Raw genomic sequence first — 27656 nt, 5'->3', positions numbered from 1 at the left:
GCAAAGGCATAGTGGAAGGACATTAAGGGATATATGTGTCAGATTAGGAGCACTAGTTCATCGTTTTATTTTTTAATTTTAGTAGTAATTTTTCCAAATACAGGCAAAGATGGTTTTCAACATAGACTTTTTTCATTTTTTTTTCAACACAGACTTTTGCAAAACCTTGTATTCCAAATTTTTCTCCTTCTCTTCCCCCTTCTACTACTAGAAACACTAGTTCTAGTAAAACCCTTGACTTACTATTCAAATTCAGGCAAATCACTTAATCTACCTAGGTTACATACTTCTTACTCATTTGTTGCTTAATATTCTCTACAGTGAGCAGTGAGGTGGTACAATGGATCAGGCACTCTGGTTAGAGTCAGGAAGCCTTGAGTTCATATTTGGCCTTGTATAGATATTACTTACTAACTGTGTGATCCTGGGCAAGTCACTTAACCTATTTCCCTCAGTTTTCTCATCTGTAAAATGAGCTGGAGAAGGAAATGGCAAACCATTCCTGTACTTTTACCAAGAAAACCTCAAATGGATTCACAAAGTGAAAGACACAACTGAAAAACAACTGAACAACAAATATCTTACACTGGACCAGCTGGAATTGGACAGACCAACTCTACTCCTTGTTTCCAAAAAAAAAAAAAAAAAAAATCATGGATGGATTTCAGATTGGGCCTCTGAACTTGGATGGGAAAAATCTTTATTTTTAGTGACCTCCAACTGAATTTGAGCATTTCTTTAAATTATAAAGGTGGATAAAAACACATTATTCTGAAGAGTTCCCCAGCTTCATATTACTCAACTGAGGTTGAAAAATCCTGCTCTGAAGCAAGGGGCCTGTCTTTAATTTTCTTGAAATCTCTTTACCGTAAGATCTCCTTACATCTCCTTATTAGGGATACTATACCCAGAAGAGCCTGAGTAAGAGAGAAATGATAGGAAATTATTCTTAGGTTTAGTAATATTGTGCCAACAATAAAACTGTTAGCACTTAATCTAGTCCTCTTACTGGATAAGGAGAATTTAGTCCTATTGGTACCAGCTATCCATGAATTCAAGATAAGACATCATCATTCACTATTAAGTATGGGCATGTTATTCAGATAAGAAAATCATTCCTGCATATCATGGATAATTTCAAAAGGTCAGGCACAAAAAGATAAGGAATAATGAGACAAACTGAAATGCCTCATCACCCTAAGGAGATATATAAAACTCTCCAAACCCACATACTTTGTTTGATGACACAATCATTTTCTAAAAAAAAAGTTACTGATTAATCTGAAGAGCAAAAGAAATGACTAGGTCAATAGAGAAAAAAGCAACCAAACAAAAACTAAATTAAAAAAAAAAAAAAACCTCCACAAACTTCTTTGCACAGAAAAAAATTGCATAGGAAAAAAGGAATCCTCTTATGACAAACAACAGTAAAAAAATCTATCTTTACAAAAATAGATTAAAATCAAACATTTAGATTTGTACCTATATGCATCAGTAAAATTCTTTTAGCGTTAAGAAAACATCTGGAGTCATATTTATTGCACACCTATTAGATACACATCTTGCACTCACACACTCGTTAGAATAATTTGGTTTCAAATGAATACCAGAAAAGAGATCAGGGAGGAAGTAGAATCCAAATGTAGGATAGTACATTTTGTTTCTTTGATGAGGCATCTTGGGGATTTATTCCCAAATTATGAAAATGATTGTCTCATCTTTTTTTCTATATGAAAAGTGGGAAATGACATTTTACTTGCCCATTTAAAATAATGTGTCTAATAAAACAATACTCCTCAACCCAGACATCATAAAGTTTCTTAAAGTGTTTTTCTTTCCTCTTTCAAAGACTGTGGAAAACGTTCATTCCTATAGTTGAACAGAACAGATAAATTTCAAGGACTTCAAAGGTAATTTTAGCCAAATAAATAAAGGAGATCTTATCTCATCCAGGTTTAGAATTAATTTTTAAGAATATTACTTTAATGTTTTGATTTTTTTTTACAAAGTAATCTTTTATTTTTTCCTATGAAAGTAATCCTTTAAATTAAAACTTTCTGCTAAGTGATTACAGTGAGTACAGTTCTGCCCAGTTTTATTAATACTACATTTCACAAGAGGTTTTATTTGCCTTTATTACTCAAATACTCATGATATTGCAATGAACTTCACTCTGAGATCTAAATCTTGGCATGGATGATGTGTTGTAATCTCTCTTTCTGTAACTTTCCATTTATGTAATGAAGTCATGAGGGCCCAGATGCATGCGTGGGGAAAGTACGGTATGCCAGGACTGAGCACGTGGCATTCTCTTCCATGAGTAACATTCCTATGTTAACACAGTCTTAAATATGGAAGAATGGAGGTCCATACATTGCTTTAAAGTGGCCACTCCCTCTAGCTTTGGGCATGATTTGTGTGTATATTATGGATAAGTTAGGGATAAAACTGACACTATCTAGCTAGGTAAGTCGAGGGCAACAGAAGAGGTTCAGCCTATTCTGGTGGGACAAGTTGCCTGTACTCTTGCCTCACCCATGTCAAAAATGATGGGTGCCAGTAGCAGGAGATGATTGAAAATCTAAAAGCAACACAAACATACATAAATTGTGATTAGCAAACTGCACTAAATATAGCACATGTTGATTAAAAGCTCTGTATAAGCTTAGAGCTTTGTAAAAATGATGAATTCAGTGATCTCCTTCATGGTACTGTGTCCAGACATGTTTCTTTGCTGTAAATATTCTATGGATTCCAGTAGCTTCTCCAGAGTAAAAATTCATAAATCTGTCCCTGATATGGAAGTGGCTGTAAGTGAACCAAAACTTATTTTGGGATCACTGAATCACAGAACTTTGGAGTTAAATGGAATTTTAAGGGTCAGGCCATACTTCCTCCTTAAAAATCCTCAACAGTTTCTGAGTGGGTTCAGGACAAATTTGGCATTTAAACTATTTTTACAGAGCAGCTTGGTGGCACATTAAATAGAGTGCCAGACTTAGAATCAAAAAGACCCGAGTTCAAATGTGGCCCCAGACACGAACTAGCCATGTAACTCTGGGCAACTCACTTAACCCTGTTTCCTCATCTATAAAATAAAGTGGAGAAGGAAATGGCAAACTACTCCAGTATCTTGGCAAGAAAACCCTAAATGGAGTCATGAAGTGTGGGACGTGACTGAACAATGACAGAGCTTGTTTTTCCTGGCTTAATCTACATTACTCCCTTTCACTAACTCTATATTCCAGCTAGACTGGTCCACTCACACCTGTCTGAAACTCATAATTTCTTTTTCCACTTTTATGCTACACTAGGCATCTGAGTTCAAATCCAGCCTCATACATTTAGTAGCTATTTAACTTCTCTCTGCCTCAGTTTCCTCAACTACAAAATGGAATCATAATAGTACACTTTCCTCCCTGAATTGATGTAAGGACCAAATAGATGGTATTTGTAAATTTAGTACAGAGCCTATCCCACAGAGCCAGGGTAGACATTTAAACAATGCTTGTTTCTTTCCCTCTTTCCAATGAAATCTGAGTTTAAGTTTCAGACAAAAGACTTGATATTTTCCTTTGGAGAATACAGTTCAGATATTTTTTCATAAGCAATATGGGGAAAAACACCTGTTTTCTGACGTTGCCAAAGGGCATTTATCATACTATTGGTTTACAGGAATGCTGGTGATCACGATGCTTTCTAGGCTTGGTTTGATTTAGGCCTGTCCCTAATAATACAGTTTTTGTCTGCCAACCATATACTGATCATATTCATGCTTTATCAGAGTATAAACAGGAAAGGAAATTCAATTTCATTAATTTTGTTACCAGTATGGTAAAAACTTTGGGATGTGAAAGAAAGCACTTGACTCTTGGTTAAAAGTAGGTTATGGGCTTATCTATAGATTTCAGTTACCCATTAACCTCAAGGTCCTAAATCAAAGACTATCAGATCTCAGGTAGAGTCGATAACAGGACTGAGGATTTAAAGCTGGGAGGGATCTCAAAGGGCATCCAGTCCAAATGCCTCATTTTGCAGACGAGAAAATATGAGGTCTACAGAAATAAAAGGACTAGGCTAAGTTCTCACAGGTTAGAAGTAGGAGAACTGGGATTTAAATCCAGGTTCTTAGACTTCAAATGTAATGCTTCTTCCATGATAATATGAACTTGCAAAAAATTCCACCATACAAGTTCTTCTAAAGAATGTACTGCCAAGCTTCAATTGGGAAAATAATTTTCAGAAGACTTACTCTTACCTTTCTTTGGCTTGAAGTCTAAGATGGGACACTAGGAACAGGATCAATATAAACAACAGTTTGTATTTCTATAGTATTTTTAAGATATATACACACACACAAATATATATATGTATGTATGCATATTTAAAGGTCTGTATCCCAGAGATTTACTACCTCACAGTTTAACATGTTCAAACTCTGTTCTGTTTAGTCAATAGAATACATGCTTATTAATAAGAGCAAAGAGTCTGCTGTTGGAAGGAGGGAAGACTGACATCATATATACTATAGCCTTGGGGGATATACCAAAGACCACCTCTTTCAGGTCTGTTGTCACTGCAAGGAGAAACTTGTTCTGCTGACTCATATGCTAGCACCTCAGTAATTAACCAGAGAAGTTCTATGGCAAAAAATCAATTCCCTCTCACATTTATTTAAAGTATATGAATTGGACCTCTCGGACCAAGATGGTGGAGCAAATAAGTAATCTTCTGAAGTCCTTCCAAATTCCTCTCCAAATATCTAGAAAACTGACTCAGAATTGGTCTAGGAACAGGGAAGCAGCTTATCACCCTGTCAGAAAAGGCTGCCTCACTGAGGTGGGAAGAGAACAGTAGCAGCCAGCATCATAGCAGGAGGCCTGCAGCAAAGTCCAAAGCATGGTGTGATGCACCGTGGGCCATACCTTCCTGCAAACCAGCAGTCCCTGAGGAAGTGAGCATTCTATGCAGCATAACAAGGCCCACCCTAGCAATTGCACCCCCAACACAAGCCTCCAGCAAGGCCATCACCCCATTTGCAGACCACTAGTGAAGCCCTGCTCCAAAGCAGGCCAACAAGACACTGCACCCCTATCTCTATAGCAACTGAGCATTAGTACCCCACCTCATGGGCAGACCAGCAACAATATACCTCTTCCAGGGATAGCCACTCGAAAGCCTGTAAATATAGCAACCCAGCAGCAAGACCCTACCTCTGGAGCAGGCCAGTAGTTAAACCCAACACAGGAGAAGCCAACAGGGAGGACCCACCTCCCAAAACAAGCCAGGAAGGAAGCCTACCCACCAGAGAAAGCAAGCAGTTAAGCTCTGAAATCTAGCGAAAGTCAATAGTAAGACCTAGAGACCCAGCACAAAAAGCTTGGAACAGTGAAGAATCAGAGCCTAACTCATAAAAGCAGCAAGTCACCAAAAAACAAGCAAAAAACAAAACACAACACTCAAAAAGAATATGACTACACAATGTTACTATGGTGATGGGGGTACCAAAGCATAAAAGTAGTAAAGAACAATAGTGTTAAATTGGCTACATGTGAAGCTTCAAAGAAAAATAATTTGGTTTTGAGTCTTAAAAGAATTCTTGGAAAAGCTTTAAAAAGATTTTTAAAAGCAAATTATCAAAGTAGAAGAAAAATTGGGAAAAGAAATGAGAATAATACAAGAGAATCATGAAAAAAAGTCAATAACATGGGGAAATTTTACAAATTTTACAAAATTTTAACAAGGAAAACAACTCCTTAAAAATAGAATTGGCCAAATGGAAAAAAAAGTACAAAAATTCACTGAAGACAATAATTCCTTAAAAATTAGAATTGAACAAGTGAAAAATAATGACTTCATGGGACATTAAGATATGATAAAACCAAATCTTTAAAAAGTAAAAGAAAATAGAAGAAAATGTGTATTTTCTCATTGGAAAAAACAAATGTGCTAGAAAATATATCTAGGAGAGAGATAATATGAGAATTATTGGACTACCTGATTATTAAAAAATTATTATAGGAAAATATTATAGGAAAAATAATATAGGATTATTTTAAAAATCCTATACAATATCCTTCAAAAAATTATATTAAAAAAAGCTGCCCTGATATATTAAAACCAGAGGTCAGAATTGAAATTGAAAGAATATACTGCCTCACTGCCCAAAAGGGATCCTTAAATAAAAACATTTTATTTTTTTTACATTAACAGGAACATTATAGCTAAATTCCAGAGATCACAAATCATGAAGAAAGCATTGCAAGAAAGTAAAAAAAGAAACAATATAAATATCATGGAGCTATAGTCGGGATTACACAGGATTTGGTGGTTTCTAAATTAAAGAACTGGAAGGGTTGGAATATCATATGCTAAAAGACAAAGGAATTAGGATTAAACCAAGAATCACTCAACAAAACTGAATATAATCTTTCAAGACTAAAACCATTATCAAACATTATCTGTAATAGGGATAAAGCTAGAACCTTTCCCAGTACAGTTAGGATTGAAATAAGGATGCCCATTATCACTTCTGTCATTCATATTGTCCTAGAAATGTTAACTATAGCAATGAGAAGAAAAAGAAATTGAAAGAACTAGAATAGGCAATGAGGAAATAAAACTATCACCTTTGCAGATTATATATTATACTTAGAAAATCCTAGAGAAACAACTAAAAAACTACTTGAAATTATTAACAAATTTAGCAAAGTTGAGGACATAAAATAAACTCACTTAAATTACCAGCATTTTTATATGTTGCTAGCAAAGTCTAGAAATAAGAGAGAAATTTCATTTAAAATAGCTGGAGACTAAGGAGTCTGCCTGCCAAGACAGACCCAGGAACTATATGAATACAACTATAAAATATTTTTCATGCAAACAAAGTCAGATCTAAAAACTGGGAAACTATGAATGGTTTATGAGAAGGCCAAGCCAATATAATAAAATGACAGTTCTACTTAAATTAATCTATCTATTCAGTATCATACCAATCAAACTATCAAAAATTCCTTTATAGAGTTAGAAAAATAGTAACAAAATTCATCTGGAAGAATAAAAGCTTAAGGATATCAAGGGAACCAATGAAAAAACATGTGACATGTGACCCAGATATCCCATATCTCTGACTGTATTATAAAGTGGCAATTATGAAAACAATCTGGTACTAATTTTGAAATAAAATGGTGGGCCAGTGGAATAGGTTAGGTACATAAAACACATTAATCAATAACTATAGTAATCTACTGTTATATAAATCCAAATGCATTGACCATCATCTTACAATCTTACAACCTTAATATCAAGGTAAAATCAAAATGAACACATAACAAACATATGCAAAATAAAAAAGCATGAAATAGTTTCTATTTCAGATTTATGTATAAGGGGAAAATTTAGGACCAAAAAAGATGTAGAAAGCATTACAAAATATAAAATAGGTAATTTTGATTATGTAAAATTTTAAAATTTTTACACAAACAAAACCAATGCAACAAAAATTATAAGGAAAGCAGAAAATCGGGGGAAATTTTGTTATAAGTATCTCTGAAAATGATCTCATTTCTCAAATATACAGAGAAGTGAGTGAAATTTATAATATGTCCTTCCCCAATGAAAAATTGTCAAGTGATATGAACAGGCAGTTTTCAAATAAGGAAATCAAATCTATCTATAGTCATATGCAAAAATGCTCTAAATGACTATTTTTACCAAAGCTTTTGATTTTTTTGCACAGATAATTTTCAACATTCACCCAAGCAAAATCTGGGTTCCAAATTATTTTTCCCCTCCCTTCCCTCCACACCTCCACCAGATGGCAAGTAATTCAATATGTTAAACATGTGCAATTCCTCTCTCTATATTTCCACAATTATCATGGTACACACAAAAAAAATCAGATCAAAAAAGGAAAAAATGAAAAAGAAAACAAAATGTAAGCAAATGACAAAAAAGATGAAAATACTATGTTGTGATTCAAATTCAGTCCCCACACTCCTCTCTCTGGGTGCAGATGGCTCTCTCCATCACAAGTTTTTGGAATTGGCTTGAATCACCTCATTGTTGAAAAGAGCCACGTAATCAAGAGTTGATCATCACATAATCTTATTGTTGATGAATACTATGTTCTCTTGGTTCTACTTACTTAGAATCATGTTGATCATTTCTTACAGAACAACTATATACATATATATATATATATATATATATACACACATACATACACACACACATACACACACACACATATACTATAACTTATTCAGCCATTCTCCAACTGATGGGCATCTTTAATATTCTCTCTTAATAGTCTCTGATGAGGTTTTCTTGGGGTCTCTGGAAGCAGCATTCATTTCAGTAATTACCATAAGTGCAGCCAGATGTTAAAGTCCCTATTAAAGTCCATATCCTTTATTGTCTCTTTCAAAGTCCTATCTCCTTCACTTGGGGCTCGGCTAGTTTTCTGGAGGCCTTCTGGAGTCTTGGTTTCAGCAGGGAAGCAAAGGAGGAGAGCCTACCACCAAGGTGGTGTGAGATGGGATGAATCTGTCTCAGACTCCGAGAACTTCTAGTGTGCTTATCTTTTTGGCCCCTAGAGCTTCTTGCTTATATGCTACACACTGAGTACAAACCAATCATTATATCACTAGGAAAGCATTATTTGTTGTAGGATTAAACCAATGCTAAACTAGATTTAACCATTGTCTTCTCAATTCCACTTAGTACCTTGTTTTAAGTTCTGGCCCATAACATCTCCTTGTAGGATTAAATCTATCATACTGAACCATGTTAAATTAGGTAACTATTGTCACTATCAATTCCACTGACTAAGTACCTTGTAAGAATCCTTTGTTTCAAGTTCAGCGTTCTGGTCCATTACAGGCATCCACTCAGTTTCCAGTTTCTTGCCACTACAAAAAGAGTTGCTACAAACATTTTTGCACATATAGGTTCTTTCCCCTTTTTTATGCTCTCTTTGGCACACAGGTCCATTAGAAACACTGCTGACTCACAGTTTAATAGCCCTTTGGGCATAACTGCAAATTGCTCTCTGGAATGGTTGGATCAGTTCATAACTCTACCAATAATGTATCAGTGTCCCAGTTTTCCCACATCTCTTCCAACATTCATCATTCTCTTTTCCTGTCATCTTAGCCAATCTCAGAGATACATCAGAATTGTCTTAATTTGCATTTCTTTGTCTAAATAATTATTTATTTGAAATTTTGAATTAAATTAAATTTAGATTGACTAATGTGAAAAAAAAGAAAATGTTGGAGTAGGATGTGGGACACTAATGCACTGCTGACAGAGCTGTGAATTATCAAACAATTCTGAATTTGTAATGTGCCCAAAAGACTATAAAATTGTACAAACCCTTTGATCCACCAATACCAACTGCTAAGTTTAGATCCCAAAGAAGTTTTTTTAAAAATTATGTACAAAATTTGTACAAAAATATTTAAAGCAGTTCTTTTGGGGGGGGCGTTGCGGTTAAGAATTGCACATCAATGGAATGCCCATTGATTGGGGTATGGATAAATAAGCTTGGTTATACGATGATAATGGAATATTATTGTGCTATAAGAAATAAGAACTCTTTTTCTGGCGACTAAGAATTGGAAATTGAGAAGATGTCCATCAATTAGGGAATGGTGGAGCAAACTATCTTCAGCAATACAATAAGGAGATAATCCCAAAGGACTAATCATTAGGCATACTATCCAACTCCAGAAAAAGAATTGATATTGATCGAATGAAGACTGAAAGCATGCTGTTTTTCATTTTCTTTCTTTTTTTCTTTTCCTTTTATTCTTCTTGTACAAAATGACTAATATGGAAATGTTTTACATAATTGCAAAAAAAAAAAGTACTCATAGTTTCTAGAATTTTCTGTAGCACAAATCCATTGCTCTTCAAATAGATAAAGACAGCTTGAGGCTACTTTTCCATATATGGTAGAAACAGTCATGTCTGTCTGCAAAACACTCTAAATAGTGCTCTCAGTTACCCCTAGAGAATGATAAGTGATGGGTAGCAAACTTGCTGAAATGCAGGGTTGGACCAAGCTCTGGGATCTATTACTCACAAGCAACAGGATCCTTTTTATATGCTTAAAAAATGTTTTGAGAAATGGAGAACAGGAGCTTCTTTTTTTTCTTCTCTATGGTTTTGTGGAACAGGATGTGGAGAATTGTTAAAAAAAATTAATGACATGAGCAAGAATGTGAAGAAAGGAGAGACTTGGCGCTAGCCTGTGTGCAGAATCAAAAACCCATCTCTCTTATCTTCCTTTTGTTCTTCCCCCAGCTTCATTTTGCAAGGGATCTTGGAAGCAAGGTCTACATTGGTGTCTTAGACTCCTACACTCTGTGGGGTCTTATTTAAGAAGCAGAGCCCTTGAAACAGATTTGCATTGGGCCTTTTGGGTGATTGATAGAAGCAACCATTGTTGTTAGTTATCCTTTGTTTTCCTTTGTTTTCTAAGAGGACCAATGATATCATGATGTTATGAACTTCTTCGTTAGGAAAGTCATCACATGCCAGAAGTAGACATCCTCTAACTCATCAATGGGTTTACTGTTGGCATGAATTTGTGACACAGTTCTGAATGAATGCTGACTATGCTTCAACGTGGAATCGCTTTTATGTAGGATGGAGGAACAAGATGGAAAAAAGACAGAGGCACTGTGTATAGGGTTTATGATTGCTACAATAAAAATATCAATGAAAAACTAAGGTACAGGGTAAAGATTATAGAGCAAATGAAGTATTTAGGCTACCTATGGCATATATCATGCAACTTAATTATGTAAAGAAAATAGACATAAATGACAATTCTTCTAACTTTCTGTTTAGTGCAATATATTTATCACTAGAAAAAAGGACTTTAAAACAGTCTATACACTTAAACTAAGGAAAAGAAGTCATTAGAGGGGAAAATAACAAGAAAGTCCTAGAGAGTGACTTTCAGACTGCATAAAATAACTTCTTTCTCTCAGCCTCAAAAGTCTCAGGTGATGCACTTGCTAATGCCAAGGTCTCCTCTACATTATCAGTAAAACAAGAAGGCAGACCCAGTGCTTGTACCTTCTCATTCTTCATTTCAGGACATTAGCAACTGAGCTAGCCTCAACTTGACTCTCTCTTATAAGTTCTTAGCTATACTATGAACTATTGCAATGCAAGCTTTGGGGGTAAAGAAGAGAGACTGTCTCCATAACAGATCATAAATCCTAATATTGGATGAAAGGGATTTAATAGATCACTTAGATGAACTCTCTTTTAGAGATTGAAAAACAGGTCTAGAACTGAAGTGAATTACCTGAAGTGAGTTCCCTAAGGTCACAGAAATTTCAAAGAGCTACAACCTGTACTCAGGGACTCACATTCAATTTAAGGCAGCTAGGAAGCACAGTACATAGAGTACAGGCCTTGAAGCAGAAAGACTCTTCTTCAATTCAAATCTGGCCTCAGATGCCTGTGTGACTCTAGGCAAATCACTTAACCAGATTTACCTCAGTTTCCTTATCTGTATGAGCTAAAGATGAAAATGGCAAATCACTTCAGCATCTCTGCCAAGAAAATTCCAAAGGGAGTCTTGGTGACTTAGACATCATTAAACAAAAACAACTCACTCCAAATTCACTGATCCAAAATATATCGCCTTTTGTGTGGATATACAACCATAAAATAAACAAAAACCACCTCATTAAACTTCATGTTAGGTCCTCATTTGATAATGTTTTGTTGAAAGAAAATAAAATGAAAAGTATAGCTCAAAACAAAATCAAATAACAATTGCTAGTATTTATATAGCATCTTTAAGTTTTCCAAAGTAACATTTAAAAAATCTTATTCAATTCTAATAACAACATTGTAAAATAGGTATTATTACTAACTTTATTTTATAGATGAGAAAAGAGATGTTAAATAATCATGATGATAATAATAGGTAATACTTATATAGTGCTTACTCCAAGTTCTTTGTCCAAGGTCATGCAGTAAGAGTCTACTGTTTAGTCATGTCCAACTCCTCATGACTCCCTTTAGGATTTTCTTGGGATAGATACTGGGGTGGTTTGTCATTTCCTTCTCCAGTTAATTTTACAGATAAGGGAATGGAGATAAACAGTGTTAAGTGACTTGGTCACACAGGTAGTAAATATCTGAGGCCAAATTTGTTTTTCCTGATTCTGGGCTCATGCTTTAGGCACTGCACCACCTAGTAAGAGTCTGAAGGAAGATTCAAACTCAAACCTTCTTTGGTTCAGTTCTAGTTCCAGCAGTCTGTCAACTAGACCACCTCACTGCTGCATTAATGACAAGAGATGCAGTAGTTATAGCCACAACTCTAACAGAATTTTGTGGTAAAGTTCTCTTAAATATATATTCATGGTGGTGGGGGAGTAATAAAAATAAGATTTTCTGCTTTTAGCACAGGATGCTTCAGAATTCCTCATTTTTGCTGCTGACACTGAAGTTGAGATGCCATCAAAGACCAGGAACTAGGCCAGTCATTATATACACTTCATGCTTCACATTGTGAATTCCCAAGTAGACCTTGCAAAAGACAGTGTCCCTTTTGTTAAATGGTATTTGAACAGATAGAGTATTCACACTCTGTTTAGTATGTCTGAATATTTGCATGGGCTGAAACCAACAAAGATTTCTCAGACTTTTTAGATTCTATTTAGCTTTAGGGCACATGTGGCAAACCTCAGTTAGCATTTCTCACATTAATTTAAAAAAACAAAAATTGTGAATTGCTCAATTAAATGCTTAAGAGGTATGGGGAGGATGAAGAAAGAAACCACACTGCACAAATGCAAAATGTATGTCAACTCAATCACTGGACTGAATCTGTTTGAACCTGTCTAAATTTGAACTACAAAACTATATCGATCTGGAAACATTAGTCCCTCTGAAGACATATTTTAACGAGCTATTTCAGAGTTATTAGATTTGTGTTTATCTGTTGTTGTTATTTACCATCACATATGCTCTTTTAATTCTAATTCTACTGCCTAATTTTTTCTGATACCTGAGAATAAAGGATCAGATATATCAGTAAGTTAACACTGCCATGAGATGTAGATATACCCAGGTTTTTAATATGAGAATATTCAAATTTTCAATTAAATTTTAAAAATATTTATTAAATGCTAACTGCATTTGGTAGCTAGGTGGCACAGTGTTCTCAAGAGCATTCTGGGTCTTAAAGACACAGAAGATCCAAGTTCAAATATTTCCTGAGGAATTTGTCAAAGTGCGACTCTCAACAAATCACTTAATTGTTCCAATTTTATTACCAGGGTTATTGTGAGAATTATAAAAGTAATATTATAAAGTGCATATACTTATTCCTATATTATCCCATTCCACTATGTCCATCACTGGGTAAAGATTTGCAAGAAGATAATGATGAGAGTCACCAGAATAGGCAGGTACAGAGAGGTCATGACATTCCATCAGCAAAAAGTATATTCATATTTGTGAGATCAGAGTTCTGTGAAACACATTGTGTTAAGTGAGGAAAGATAGAAATTCTACACAAAACTCTCCCTGGATAGATCCAAAGGAGCATGTTTCAGAAAATACTTTTTCCCTAACATCTCCTTCACTTCAATCCCTCGCATGGTATCTTAAATACTATATACACTCAACAAATGTGTTTTGAATAAATAAGCTACTTAAATTTGAAGAGGATGGTTATCTTTTTGGTTAACAGTGTCTGATCATAACAATCCGTGGAACTATGCCATCTCATTCCTACATACCTAATAATTCACATGGATTTACATTGTTTAGAATAATAATAATAATAATAATAATAATAATAATAATAATAAATTACTCACATGATTGTCTTATAAATTTAAATAAAAAGACAAACTCTAGTTTGTATGTATATATGTTTAAATGATAAATCATGATACATAAAAATCACTGAACTGGAAATCAGAAGAGCTGAATTTTAGATCTGGCTCTGCCACTACTAGCTTTATGGCCTTGGTCTGCAAAATGGGAAGAGCTATACTAGATGATCTCTAAGGTCTTTTCCAGTTCTAGAATCTATCAGGTCTATGAGTTCTGTTAAAAAAGAGTACTCAGAGATCATTGCACAAACTAAAGAAAGCCCTTTTACTGATTTTGCTGAATCTTTCTTTGTTCAACCTTATATGTGCTTCAGAATCAGGATACGCAGGATAAAGGTGTGTCTACATTATAGTTCTATAACAATGTCTGAAATTCCTTTATCACGTCTTAAAATTGCTAATAAGATGTAACTGCAATCCAGGAAAGGAAATGCATTATATGATAGTGAGCATTTGTTACTTTAACTAAAGCTAATAAATACATTTCTTTATTTAGGCATTGGTATGTTAAACCCTAAGAAATAAGTTCTCTTATCTTGGGTCTATGGATTCCTAGATAGATTTCAGGGGTTGTGAACTTGGATGAGAAAAAAAAAATGCATCTTTATTTTCACTTATCTTTGATTTAATTTTCTCTCTATATATATTTCCTGCACTTAAAAACATTATTCAGACAAATGGGTCTATAGGATTCAAACTGCCAAAAAGGTCCATGAGACAAAAATGGTTAAGAGCCTCTACTTTAATAATACTTGGTAAATTTTGATGAGTCAGGAAAAATATGAAACTCGGAGTATAAGGGAAAAGAGGAAGGGGGGAACAAGCCATTTATTAACTAACTCCTAGGTGCTGAGCACTGTGCTAATTATTTTACAATATCTCATTTGATAAGGGAAAGGAAAAATAAAGACGAGAATGAAGTTATCAGAAAAGTACAAACTTTGTCAATTTTACATATGCCTGGGGCCTCTGCTGAAGATTGGCACTGCCCCTCCCCTCATTTTCTAGTTACAGGAAAAACAGAGTATCCGGGCCTAAGGGAAGTGGGTGAGACACCCAAAATGCTTGATATGAATCACATTTACGTCTTTTGGCTGCCATGGCACCTTGCCAAAGGGATGAATGGATTTCTATAGTGAAACAATTCACTTTTCCAATCTTGCTTAATTCTTAGTATATTTTGAAACCAGAAAACAATTATATTGTTTAGTATTTAAGTTAGTAAGTTCTATTGAGAAGACCCACTTACTACTGGCTCATGTTTCTCACTTGAAGAACACATTAAATAAAAAATGTATACATACATACACATTTATATACATGTATGTGTCTATACACATATATACATATATATGTATATACAAATGTTATATGTATGTGTTTATATACATATATATGAAAAAGAAAAGTTGCTTTTAAGTCCATACTATATATCAAAAGGACAATTACAGAGAAAATCTATATCCTATTTCTCCTGTCAATTATTTGCTTCATGTAATTAAAGGACCAAATTTAGTTATGAAACAAAACTGAAAAATTGAGTCTGAAGAAAAAGAGCAAGTTGGATGATGGCATTTGAGGTTGATTTACAGCTTTTTGTTTGTTTCTTCAGCTCATTTTATAGATGAGGAAACTGGCAAACAAAGTTAAATGACTTGGCCAGGACCACCTGGATAGTACGTACACATCAAGGGACAACTAGATCACTCAGGATACAGTATTGAAATTGGAGTCAGAAGGACCATTTCCATCTATGGGTTTACAATTACATTTACTATCCAGGTGGTCCTGGCCAAGTCACTTTGTAACTAATTTTACATCTTTCTAAAACTTTTACTCACCTTTTCTATTTTCAATAAAATTGACTATTCTATTTATTCTACTCTTGTTCTCAATCATAAGTCTTAAAAGCATCGTTTAAAAAGTCATTTAAAAAGTCCTTTTCTCAACATGGCAGATACTTGAGGAATTTACCTTCCCTTGTATTACCTCCCTAGCAAAAACCATCTTATTCATGTCAAAACTGCTTATTCAGTCAAAGATACAGAGAACACAATTGTGCATGTGAAATGACACGATAGTTGAAAAATAAAGGCAACTACATAAATTTCAAAATTTTAATATTTCCTTGAAAATGCTTCCATGATTGTCTGTTTTCTCATGCTTCCAATAATTTCTAGCTATATTTTTATCTTCTTGCTTCCAAGTATACAATCCTGTTCATTTATTCAACAAATAAATTGTATTTTATACAATTAAACAACCATTGCATATAAGACAATGTGCTATGCTACAAGAGATAGGTATTATAGAAGACATTGTTCCAAATTTCAAGATGCTTATAATCTAGTAAGAGGGATAATGAAATAACCAAACAAATGCAGAATGTAATAAATATCAAATAAAGCCAAGAAACAGGAGAGCTCAGAGAAGGAGAGTAGTGGGTGTAAGCAAACATTTACTGACAAATGCCAAGAGAGATGAACTTTGAAAGATAAGCAACATTTGAAGATACAAAAATAGGAGAAGAATTACATTTATAGAGGGAGTTATGAGTAAACATGGGGCAGCAAGTGCTGGGCCTGGAGTCAGGAAGACTCACCTTAGTGAGTTCAAATCCAGCCTCAGACATTAGTTGTGTGAGCCTGGTCAGGTCACTTAACCCAGTTTGTTTCAATTTCCTCATCTGTAAAATGAAATGGAAAACCACTCCAGGATCTCTGCCAAGAAAACTGCACATGGGGTCATGAAAAGTTGGACATGTCTGAAAAAAATGATTTAACAACACAATGAACAGATGAAAAAAAAAAAAAAAAAAGGCAAAATGCCCTGTGTGTTGGAGAGGTGAGGAGGGAAATTACCTCTGTGATAAACTGGTCTGGGTCACAAAAATGAAGAAGTATGTGGGTAGGGGTGGAGGTGGTGAAAAGATAGTGGTCAGATTGTGGAGATCCTCAAATGTCATAAGTATTTCAAACTATATTTTGAAGACAAGGAAGAGATAATGTAGACTTCTGAAGAAGGGAGGATAAAGAGGGATCAATATGATTCAAGCTGAACTCTACTACAGTTATTCTAGCAAAAGTGTACAAAAGGTGGATCAGAAGAAAAAAGGAGAATGGTTAGGGATAAATTGCAAGATCTTATAAGGCTCTGCAAGAGGGCAGAAATGTGATAAATGGAGGGAAATCTACAAACTACAGCGAAATTTTGATTTCTGGCAAAAATTCTAGAATTTTATTAAAGGCATGATTGATTTTTGTGCATTTTGAGAGGTAATCACTGAATCAGAATGGTTTCATCAACAGCACGTCATGCTAGACTAACCTCAGTTTTTCAAAGGGCTACCAGACTGGTAAATCAAGAAAACTGAGTAAACAGTATACCTAGATTTCAGCAAAACTCTGCCATAATTTATTCACTCATTTACCAACTGTAGGACATTTAGGCTTTTTCCAATTGTTTACAATTCCTAATGGAGCAGCTAACTGGCTAACAGAACTATTTCATAAGTTTTAAACTGCTAAATGTCTGAGCAGCAGGTAGGCAACAAACATATTTGAAATATCTTTAATCTCATGATTGTGCTAAAGAACATAAAATCTGATTTAAAAGAGCTGCACAGATGAAATACATAGTTAGAGGAAATTAGAGTGAATTTAGGAGGTAGATTTTATAAGCAAAATCTCTATTCTCAATAGTAAAGTTTAACTGAAGATTAAGTTTTTGCTTTAGCATAAACTGACAACATGTATGTAAAATCATGTATTTAAGTGATAGAGTGATATTTCTTTTTTCTGCTTCCTTTCCCCATTTTTAAACAAAAATAACTAAATTTTGGAGAAACCATAATGTCCAAAACATAGGATATCTGTATTTTAAATGATAAGGATTTCTAGTCAATAAGGCAAAAAAATACACTGTTAACTATGTCTTCCTCATTTTACAACAGAGATGATAATATTTTTATTCCTTAAGACATTTAAATGAATACTGTCTTTAATTCTATATGTGTATACATATGTTAAAAAAATATGATCTTATCGTCCAGGAAATTAATTCTTCTATGACTTATTGAGTACTAGATCATCCTTCTTAACTTCTTTGCAGTTTTGGGGGATTGTTGTTTTGTTTAATTTTGAACTACACTTGTTAAACTGACACACAGAAAATCTGGTAAGCTTTTGCCTAGGACTTAAAGTAGTGGAAAAAAAGTTAATGTGCATTAAATTTATTTTCTCCCTAGAAAAACAGCTGTTAAACATTTACTAGCACATGCCTACCTTCACATCTCCAACTTAACAAATCTTTTCCCTCAATCAAGTATTTCCCTTTAACCACCAAATTTTTTGACTATTCATTCCATAAGATTATGTTAAATATCTATAACATTTAAGTCACTGTGAGAAGTACTGAAGACACAAATACAAAAATGAACAGTCTTTGTCCTCAAAAAGAGTTTACATTATATTAAGTAGAAGAAAATTTCTGATACATATAGGCCCTGTGGGCACTTACACACTAACTGATAACATGAAACAATACAGAAAATGATGTTTTGTTTTGTTTTGAACTAGGATTTGAATGTTCCCACATTAGTAAATAAATGCCAGGTGGTAAATTTCACTTTAATTTATCTAGTTATGACTTTCAAAAACTACTTTTTGAATTGTTTCCTGAGTATTTCTCTTGCCAGGAAATTAATCTAATTTCTTTAAGACATTATGAGTAATATAATCCTTTTCATTTACATTAGAGATATCTGGGAGGCAATGCAAGCAAATACAGGCAAAAGAAAGATTGCTGTATTTTGAGTCACAGTACTAGAGTTTGAGAATTGATTTTCTATGCAAGGTATTTAATCTCCACTTTGTCATTAGTAAAAAGGAGGATAATAATATTCTTACTATTACTTCCCTAAGTAGCGAATAGAGACAATCCAGTGAGACATTACAAGCCATATTGTAACCACAAAGCTCTAAAGAAAATTTTCTTTAGAAAAATAACATGTAATTTGGTAAACAAATATAGAAAAAATATATCAGGAATTCTACACTCAATTTTTCACCAACACTCTCAATTCCATATTTTCTGTGTGTCATTTGAACATCTGGAAAATAGGGAAGTAACAACAAACCCCAGATATTTTAGTTTTCAATAAACAACAGGAATGTAGCCTTTTATCAGCAAAGGATCTGATTAGCAGCTCGAAAAGAATTAAAAGGATCTTGAGAGGTAGAAGTTAGAAGTTGCTTGAACCCGATAAGCCCAGGAAACATTTGAGCTCTATTTCCTGAAGGGCTTCCACTTCCCATGAGCTTCCAGATCCTCCTACCAGCTGGAAAAACTACATTTTCTATTTCCCCCTTCCCCTTTGACAACAAGCTGAAAGAAAAAGCTAACAAATTAAATACTGCATAAAGCATAAAGGGATCAGAATTATGGAATGAATGAAGCATGCTATATTGGTAGAAATGAGTCTATCGCGGAAATGAGTATATAAGAGTGATTAGGGTAAGAATGAACAAAGTGAACAAATGTAAACATTTCCTTCACCCCATATTTAATCTTTTTAATGTACAAACACTATCAGATCTGAAACTGGAGGTAAGCAAATATCTTAGACAAAATGTAGAAAAATTTTAAAGAATTTAACTTTTTGTAAATCTATTTTTAATGCCAGAAAATTCTGTTCTACAAGCCATGTTGACATTTATTTTGTGATAAATTGAGTTGTGTTGTCATGAAGATTTTGCATACTGTGTTTGGATGAATACAGAAGACCATACTTTGGCCCAAAGGATCCTCTCATTGAAATAAGTCTGTACAAATCAACCAGTAAGCATTTTTTTTTTTTTCAGTGCTATGATTTAGACACTGTGCTAGCTGCTGGGAATACAAAGACAAAAATAAAATAATTTCTACCCTCAAGGAATTTGCATCCTATTCTATCAACTTAATTAACCTATTAATGCTATATGACACTTGTCTGTCTAAATATTTTAAATACAAATGATAATGTATTAAAGAACCTGAGACTATTTAAAAGTCACTTGATATTACTGTATTTTCCTAATTTTCTGATCAGATGGATAAAAAAGTTGGTATTACATGAAAATCTTTTATGTGTTGACATTTAGATTTCTAACCAACAAAGTGAGAATAGAGAAGCAGATAATCTTTCCCCTTTTTAGAGATATTACCTCACTTTATTTCTAATTTGTGTGGCTTTGTACACACTTCAGTCTAGGAGGCAATGCAAGCAAATGCAGGAAAAAGAAAGACTGCTGTATTTTGAGTCACAGTACTGGAGTTCAAGAATTGATTTTTTTATGCAAGGCATTTAATCTCCACTTTGTTATTAGTAAAAGGAGGATAATAATATTCTTACTATTACTTCCCTCAGTAGGGAGTAGTGAGAATCCAGTGAGATATTACAAGCCACATTGTAACCACAAAGTTCTAAAGGAACAAGTTCTTATTAACCAACCAACGGTAATAGTAGCACACAATATCTCTTCCACAAAACACAGGCAGCAGGTTTTTGTTAATCCATTGAATCTAAGAACATTTATGAGACTTGTGATCCTCTCAAACATGTGCTCATCAAACATTATCTCCACACATCAAACAGCTGCCCCAAAGTCAAGTATACTTACCCTCAAAAGAACTTAAAATCTAATAGGGGATATATACACAAATGATGAGTGAGCAAGTTAGAATGTAATAAGCATATTTAAGAGGACATAGAAAAAATCTAACAAAATAAACCTTTCACAGAAGAGGTGATTACTTCTAGCTAAGGTGAGGGTGTGGAATCAATGAAGGTTTCATGGTAAAGGTGGTACCTAAGATAAGACTACATGAAAAGTCAGATTTTCAAGAGACACCTGTATAAAAGAAGTCTATTCTGACCATGAGGATAGACATGTTCATCATTTTCAGTTGTCCCATCATTAAAATGAGAATAAGTTCCTGATTTTCCAATGGTGTGCCTAGTCTAGATATCTTTTACAACATGAATCTCCATCTGCTTAGGCTACAAGGGGACCTCCACCATTAGGCAAAATCAGTCTACTCCTAATACAGTAATTTGCATTTAGCACTTATGAAATAATTAATGATTCATTCAAAACTAGGTATGAAGGCTTATTAAAAAATAAATGTGATTATTTAAAGCTAGAATGAAGAACAGGGTCTTGTGGACCCAGGATTCACCAACACCAAATCTCATTTAATGACAATGTCAACATGTTTTCCTAGTTTCCTAGTTAGCTAGATAGAATTCTGGAAGATTTGAGACTGCAAATAATCAAGAATGGCAAGAGATAACAAATCTGCCCAAATTTACACAGGAAGTCATTGTCAAAGTCAGTGTTTGAACCTTAATTTTCAAATTTAATGTTCAATTACATGTGGTCTAGGAAACGTTTGATAATTCCCAAACTACACCATGGGTTTAGTGAGAAAAAACATCTCATCATCTTATCAGAGTCTAAGTTCCCTTCCACTGGGATGAACAATTAAGAGCTGATTACAAAGATTTAAAGTTTAAATCAACTCAAACTATGGGCTGTCGGCCAGATGCAGCATTTGAGGACATTTATCCCCCTCACCCAGGGCTATGAAGTTTCTTTATTTAATGGCCTACAAAACAAAGTTTTTGTTTTTACTATAGTCCCGCCCTCCAACAGTATAAGGGACAGTGAACTGGCCCCCTATTTAAAAAGTTTGAGGACCCTTGATTTAAATTATTCTGTGTGCTATTTTTATTTGTCATGATTTTTGTCTTTGTTAGAATTTGTTGTCTTTTGTGTTTCTTTGCCTTAAATTTAGGGGAGCAGCCTAATATAGGTGGAAAAAAAAAGCATAGGTTATCTAGATTCAAGATCTGGACCCATAGATGACCTATTTTTAAATGGGGGCAATGATATTTGTGATACATATTTCACAGGATTAAGAGAAAAAACTTTACGAAAATGAAAGTTTGTGCTACATATATGTATGTATACACACTTATAGCACAAACTTTCATATATTTATGAAATATGACATATATATATTTATATAGTATAAATAAGCTATTATTATATTTCAATTTTCCTTTTTTATTACTCATTTTTTGTGTGGATTTTTTTTATTAAAGCCATTCTTTTTCCTGTATTAAAATTTCTAAGGTATGTGAGAATGTTGTTTTTAAAATAATTTAATTTGTTTGTCTGGAAAAATCTTGATTTCTGTGCTTCCCATAAAAATCTAAAGAAGTTACAATTTGACCTTTATAGAAAGAAAGAGTGCATATGGTAGTTATTCTTTCACTTAATAATACTAATCTGAATCACTAGAATTTACATAGAGCCTAAGGGCAATGCTTTCTACTTTGGTAATCAAGGATTATTTTTATAAATAATAAACAGTTCCAGGAAGAAGATATTATTCATTATAGTTGACTTAACAGTATAATGATAATCAATTTAACCTTTATTTTATAACAGCACAAGAAGTGCAAAATCACTGGTATTTACTGGTATTTATTCCTAGAGCAGAATTATCTATAAAGAATCAAGACATGTTAAATATTGATATTATTTAAAAAAAGAGAGTGAATTTGGATATAGATCTGGAGGACAAGCAACATTTTCAGAAAATTTAACAGAACATATGAAGATTTTCACAATTTAGGAAACGTAAATATTTACTACCAAGTATTTGATTAAACTTAATTCAAAGAACAGTTATTAAACTAACACTTAAGACTATTGGGATTCAATGATAAAAACAAAACAAACACACACAAAAAAAACAGCCCTTATTCTTGAGAAGTTTCTAGGCAATATATTAATCTGTTCCTACTACAAAAAGGAAGCATAATGGACAGTGAATTGATAGAACTATTGATGGAAAATAAAGAACTGACCATGCAAAATGGAAGACCAGATCTTCTTGGGGATTGTTAGGCATTGGGGGATAGGATCCTGAACTCACCTATAAATGATCCCCTTCTCATGTAGAAACATAAGGGCAGAAATTATTTCTGCAGCATAGAAGCGGGCTCGTGCTTCATCAAAACGACGAGATTTCTGGATGTGGAACATCAAGTCCCCTCCATTTACAAACTCCATCACAAAAAATAGGCGATCCTAAGAACAAACATAAGAATGGGAAAGGATAAATACTATAAGTTTATATTAACAGAGCATTAGTAGCAAAAGAAATCTTTCATCTGGCATTATACAACTGAAACAATAATTCAGTAATATCTTAGGTCTATCCTGATCTTACCCTCTGTTGAAGCTGCCTGTTCAAATAAAGATTGGATGAAAATTTATTAGAGATATTACAACAGGGAAATTTCATATTTTGATCAGGGATTAAGTTGGATGATCTCTAACTCATCTTTTATATTGGACATTGTAGAGGAAATAAAAGTAGCATATTACATGGCCCTTTATCTTAGGGACTTTCCAGTCTTTGTTGCTTTGATCAAATTAATATGTATGAAACCTTTAGAGAGAAACTTAATGTCCAATGGTATTGATTGTATGAGCTAAAGAAGTTAAAAAAAAAAGTCTTGGTTGAAATAGTAAGAAAAGATCTGAGCTAAACTTGGAAATTTTAGTAGGACTGAGATGAGAAAAGGGAAGGAGTGGGCATTATAACCAATTAAAAAAGAAAATAGTACAGATACATGAATAAGCATGGTGTACAATAGTGGTGTCAAAATGAAAAAAGAAATGGATCACTGTGGGCTACATATTTACTTAAAAATAATAAGTTAACATTATCCATGCTGTACTGTATTTTTGTTTATTTTGTCAAAGATTTTCCAATCACATTTTAATTTGATTAGGGTCAGTTGTTTTGCTTGTTGCATCTGGTTTACTACATTGAAAATAACTGCTTTAAAAGAAAAAAGGATATATTTAAGGGAAATTATAGGAATAAACCAGGACCTTCTTGCCTATACCATATTTATATATGTGTTTAACTGGAGGGTGAGTGGTTGAAATCTTGCAGTAGCCCATAGAGTAATGGGTGATTCTCTGATTTTCTTGTATTACTCTCATCACATAAGATGACATAAGATTACTTGATAATGATTATAATAATATAATTGCCTTATTGATTTAATGATCATAATGCAGCATGGTGAATTGGAAAGACTGCTACATTTGCAGGCAGAGAACCTACACTTTAATACTATTTCTCTTATTTTCCATATGACTTTGAGCAAGTCACTTGATATTTCTGAATAATATGGAATGATTAAACTGGATTACTTCAGAAACTCACATTTGGATTCAGTATGTTTGGTGAACATGAGTTTTGTGATTTTTATAACTGCTCATATTTTCATGGCATGTTATGAAAGATTTTCCTTGAAATTACCCTGAGAAGCAAGTTTTTAAGTTCTGTTACTCTTGATCCTAGAATCCTAGAAAAATCACATGCCATAGCCACATATCATTGCTACTGCAAAGCTACAACACAGGTTTAGTGACTCTAAGTCAAGGGTTACCAACACCCTTGTTTTTTGTGTGTTGTTGTTGTTGTTTTTTAATCTCCATGCCTATTCATTTTTACTAAACTTTCCTGTGTTTCCCATTCAAAATGCAAGAAGATATATTCTAGTTTACCATGAATCTATACTTAAATAAATAAATTTTTCATTTAAAAAAACTGTGTCAAAGACTTAGACCATGTAAAACACTTAAAGGATTTGCCACAATGACTATGATCATGCAAATGGAAAAAAATTATTCCCCCACAAACACACACATACAAAGGAGAATGGTGAAAAACAAACAAACAACATGACTTGAAAAAAAAAAAGATGTGAGAGAATATTCCCAATTCACTCCTTTATAAAGGGAGGAAATTCAAAGGTGTTGTACACTGCCTGCATCCCTAGACTTTTTCATTGAAACCAAGTTTCCTGTCTCTCAAGGAGCCTATTCTACAACTCCAGAATAACTTACTTATCTTAACATAATCTGAATGATTTTATGACTTGAAAACCCACCCCTCTCCTTTTTGGGGGGAGAAAGTTACTATTTTATCAATAATAATCAAAGAAATGATTATTTTATTTATAATTTCAAATATTATCAAATAACATTGCATTGGTTTTCCTTGTGGTTGTAATAAATATATTAGTAATACAATTTCCCTCTTTTCACACATGAAAATGTTATTATATGCAGTAAACATTTAATTTTTTAACTACTGCTATTTGTTTCCCTGTTAATGAGACTTGAATTTGAGATTAAAAGTTGATCCTATATGACTATAGTCATATAAGCAAATATAGTTGGAGTATCCACTGAAGAGTCTACCTGCCAAGACAAAGTCAGGAACGATATGAACATAATTACAAAACACTTTTCACACAAAGTAAGATCTAAATAAGTGGAAGAATATCTTGTACTCATGGGTAAACTGATCTAATATGTTATCTACAGGAAAAAAATAACATTTTTCATCTGTCAGTTTCCAAGTATGAATTGATAATCCAGGATCTTAAGATTAAATTTTTGGAGCTAAAAGAAATCATGGAGATCATATATTCCATTTTTTTTTTTATTTTACATACAGGTGACCACCATGGTTACCTGAGGAGTCCATGGATTTTACCAGATTACCCAAAGTGCCATGTGTCTATGGCACACAAAAAGGTTAAATATGCCTGTTGTAAATATTGATCTTGACCCCAACACACAGTTGTGAAGTCATAAAAGCTTCATTTGTGATTCTCGAGTTTAGAGAGGAGTTTCAACATTATATACTAAAAAACTGACTTCTGAGAGTCAGAAATGAAACACAGAAAAGAACTGAGGAGTTCTGATATCCTTTAAACTATCAGCAGTATTAACTATCACCTCATGATTAATTGGCACCAAAAGTCATGTAAATATGGGAATACTGGGTGTCATAGCAACCATGAGGTAACCATTCCTGCTTCTAATCTCTCCCTTATCACTATTAGCTAGAAAATCAACTTCTGTGGAGAGGGAGCTGGCCATTCCCACCAATGACGATAATGTGGCAAACCAGTGTAGTTGAAACATACACAAGAGAAAGAAAGAGAGAAAGAGAAATAGAATGACAGACAGAGAAAGACAAAGAGACAGAGAGACAATGAGACAGAGAACGATACCAATAGATAAGCATAAGACAACACATAGTAGACAAGTTGCATTTTAATAACGATTCTAAATCCAAATTGATGAACCTTTTGTTTCCCATTTTTTCCCCTCCTGTATCCTGTGTCAGACACCAAACAACCAAACCCCAAATAAGTGAAAGTATTCACATGTTTTGAAAATAAAAGGCCCAGTGAGTAAAAGACATATCACAAATCCCTTTTGCCCTGTTTTAACATTAATGACAAGAGAGGGAAGCCAGTGGATTTTTGACGATAATGAAAGCATTTCACTCATTATTTGTGTGGGTTTCATTTCTGGGATCAACAAGCTTTTGAATATCAAATCATGCTGTAAGGCTCAGAGAGAAAGATCTCCAAGATCTCTTAGAATAGAAAAATACAATCCAATTAATAACTGCTACTTTTATAATGAAATCTACAAAGTTTTTCTTAAGTAGTACTCTTTTGCAAGCAGGCTAATGGGCAAGCAGGTAGGAAGGGAATATGCATTTATTAAATGCCTAATATATTCCAGGCACTATGTTAAGTGTTTTATAAATATCTCAATTGATTCTCACAACCTTATGAGGTAAGTGCTATTATTATCCCCATTTTAAAGCTGAGGAAAATGAAGCTGGTGACTTGCCTGCAGTTTACATGGCTAATGAGTGTTTGAGTCTGGATTTGAACTCAGGTCCTGCTAAGTCTGATTCAGCTCTCTAGGTACTATGCCAGTCAACTATTTTTATGGAAAGTTAAAGTTCTACGTCTTTTTCTAAAAAAATTTTTTCCCCTAAAACTACAAGGAGAAGTGAGAGGCAACAGTATCTGGATAGATGAAGTGATATAACAGAAACCAGTTCATTACCTAGGCAAAGATCATGCTATTATTCATTCTTGCCTAAAAACACATTTTGGCACATCCTAGTTCAGATCCATTCAAAGGGAATAATTTCTGAAAATCATGTCTATCTACTGGAAGATTATCAAAATTGCCTAGGTCTGACTCCCAATTTGGGGTAGAATAATCTTAAGGGTCAGAAAACTTTAGGTATTTCCAAATGTCCCCAAATCAACCACTGCTCATACAAATGCCAGGAAGGTTAATACCTTTGTGTTAGGGGCTCCTTGAACAAGATCCTTACTTGGTCAAGCTTGCCAAGCATTGGGATTACAAAACTAAAGCTTATTGAAACGAAATTCATTAACTGGGACTTCATTTCCAAGAATGCTACTAGTTGTTATGGAATTCATTTCCCACCTATTTTAAGATCCTGATTTTAGTAAATCTGCTCACAAGTAGAATTCAGACAGATTTGGTAAGGCAGAGTCTCTGTAATAGGTTTTCCCCTATTCTCTATATTGTACTGAAAATATTTCTATCAAAACCTGGGAAGACTGCACTAATTGGTGGAAAGTGAAGTGAGTAGAACCAGGAGGATGCTGTACACAGTAATAGCAATATTATATGATTATCAGCCATGCATGACTTAGTTATTCTCAGCAATGCAATGAACCAAGACAATTCCAAAGGATTTATGGTCCACCTCCAGAGGAAGAACCAATGAGATATGAATATAGACCGAAGCAAACTTCTTTATACTTTTTTGTTTTGTATGTATGTGTGTGTG

The 27656-nt window shown here is 33.9% G+C and overlaps 1 protein-coding gene and 1 long non-coding RNA gene across 3 annotated transcripts in view; one reads left to right on the top strand and one right to left on the bottom strand.

Annotated features, from left to right (window-relative positions):
• The window catches only part of LOC127549600 (uncharacterized), a 1392683-nt gene that overhangs the window by 83879 nt on the left and 1281148 nt on the right, over nucleotides 1–27656 (top strand). The gene's annotated exons all lie outside the window — the stretch shown is intronic.
• The window catches only part of PRKCH (protein kinase C eta), a 260486-nt gene that overhangs the window by 58996 nt on the left and 173834 nt on the right, over nucleotides 1–27656 (bottom strand). Inside the window, exon 10 of the mRNA XM_051977769.1 lies at nucleotides 22866–23020. Coding sequence (XP_051833729.1) covers nucleotides 22866–23020 — 155 coding nt within the window. The remainder of the gene's footprint in view (nucleotides 1–22865; nucleotides 23021–27656) is intronic.

Source organism: Antechinus flavipes, chromosome 2, assembly GCF_016432865.1.
Source record: "Antechinus flavipes isolate AdamAnt ecotype Samford, QLD, Australia chromosome 2, AdamAnt_v2, whole genome shotgun sequence".
NCBI classification, from domain to species: Eukaryota; Metazoa; Chordata; class Mammalia; order Dasyuromorphia; family Dasyuridae; genus Antechinus; species Antechinus flavipes.
The sequence above is the reverse complement of the archived record's forward strand: the minus strand, read 5'-3'. Positions and strand labels throughout refer to the sequence as shown.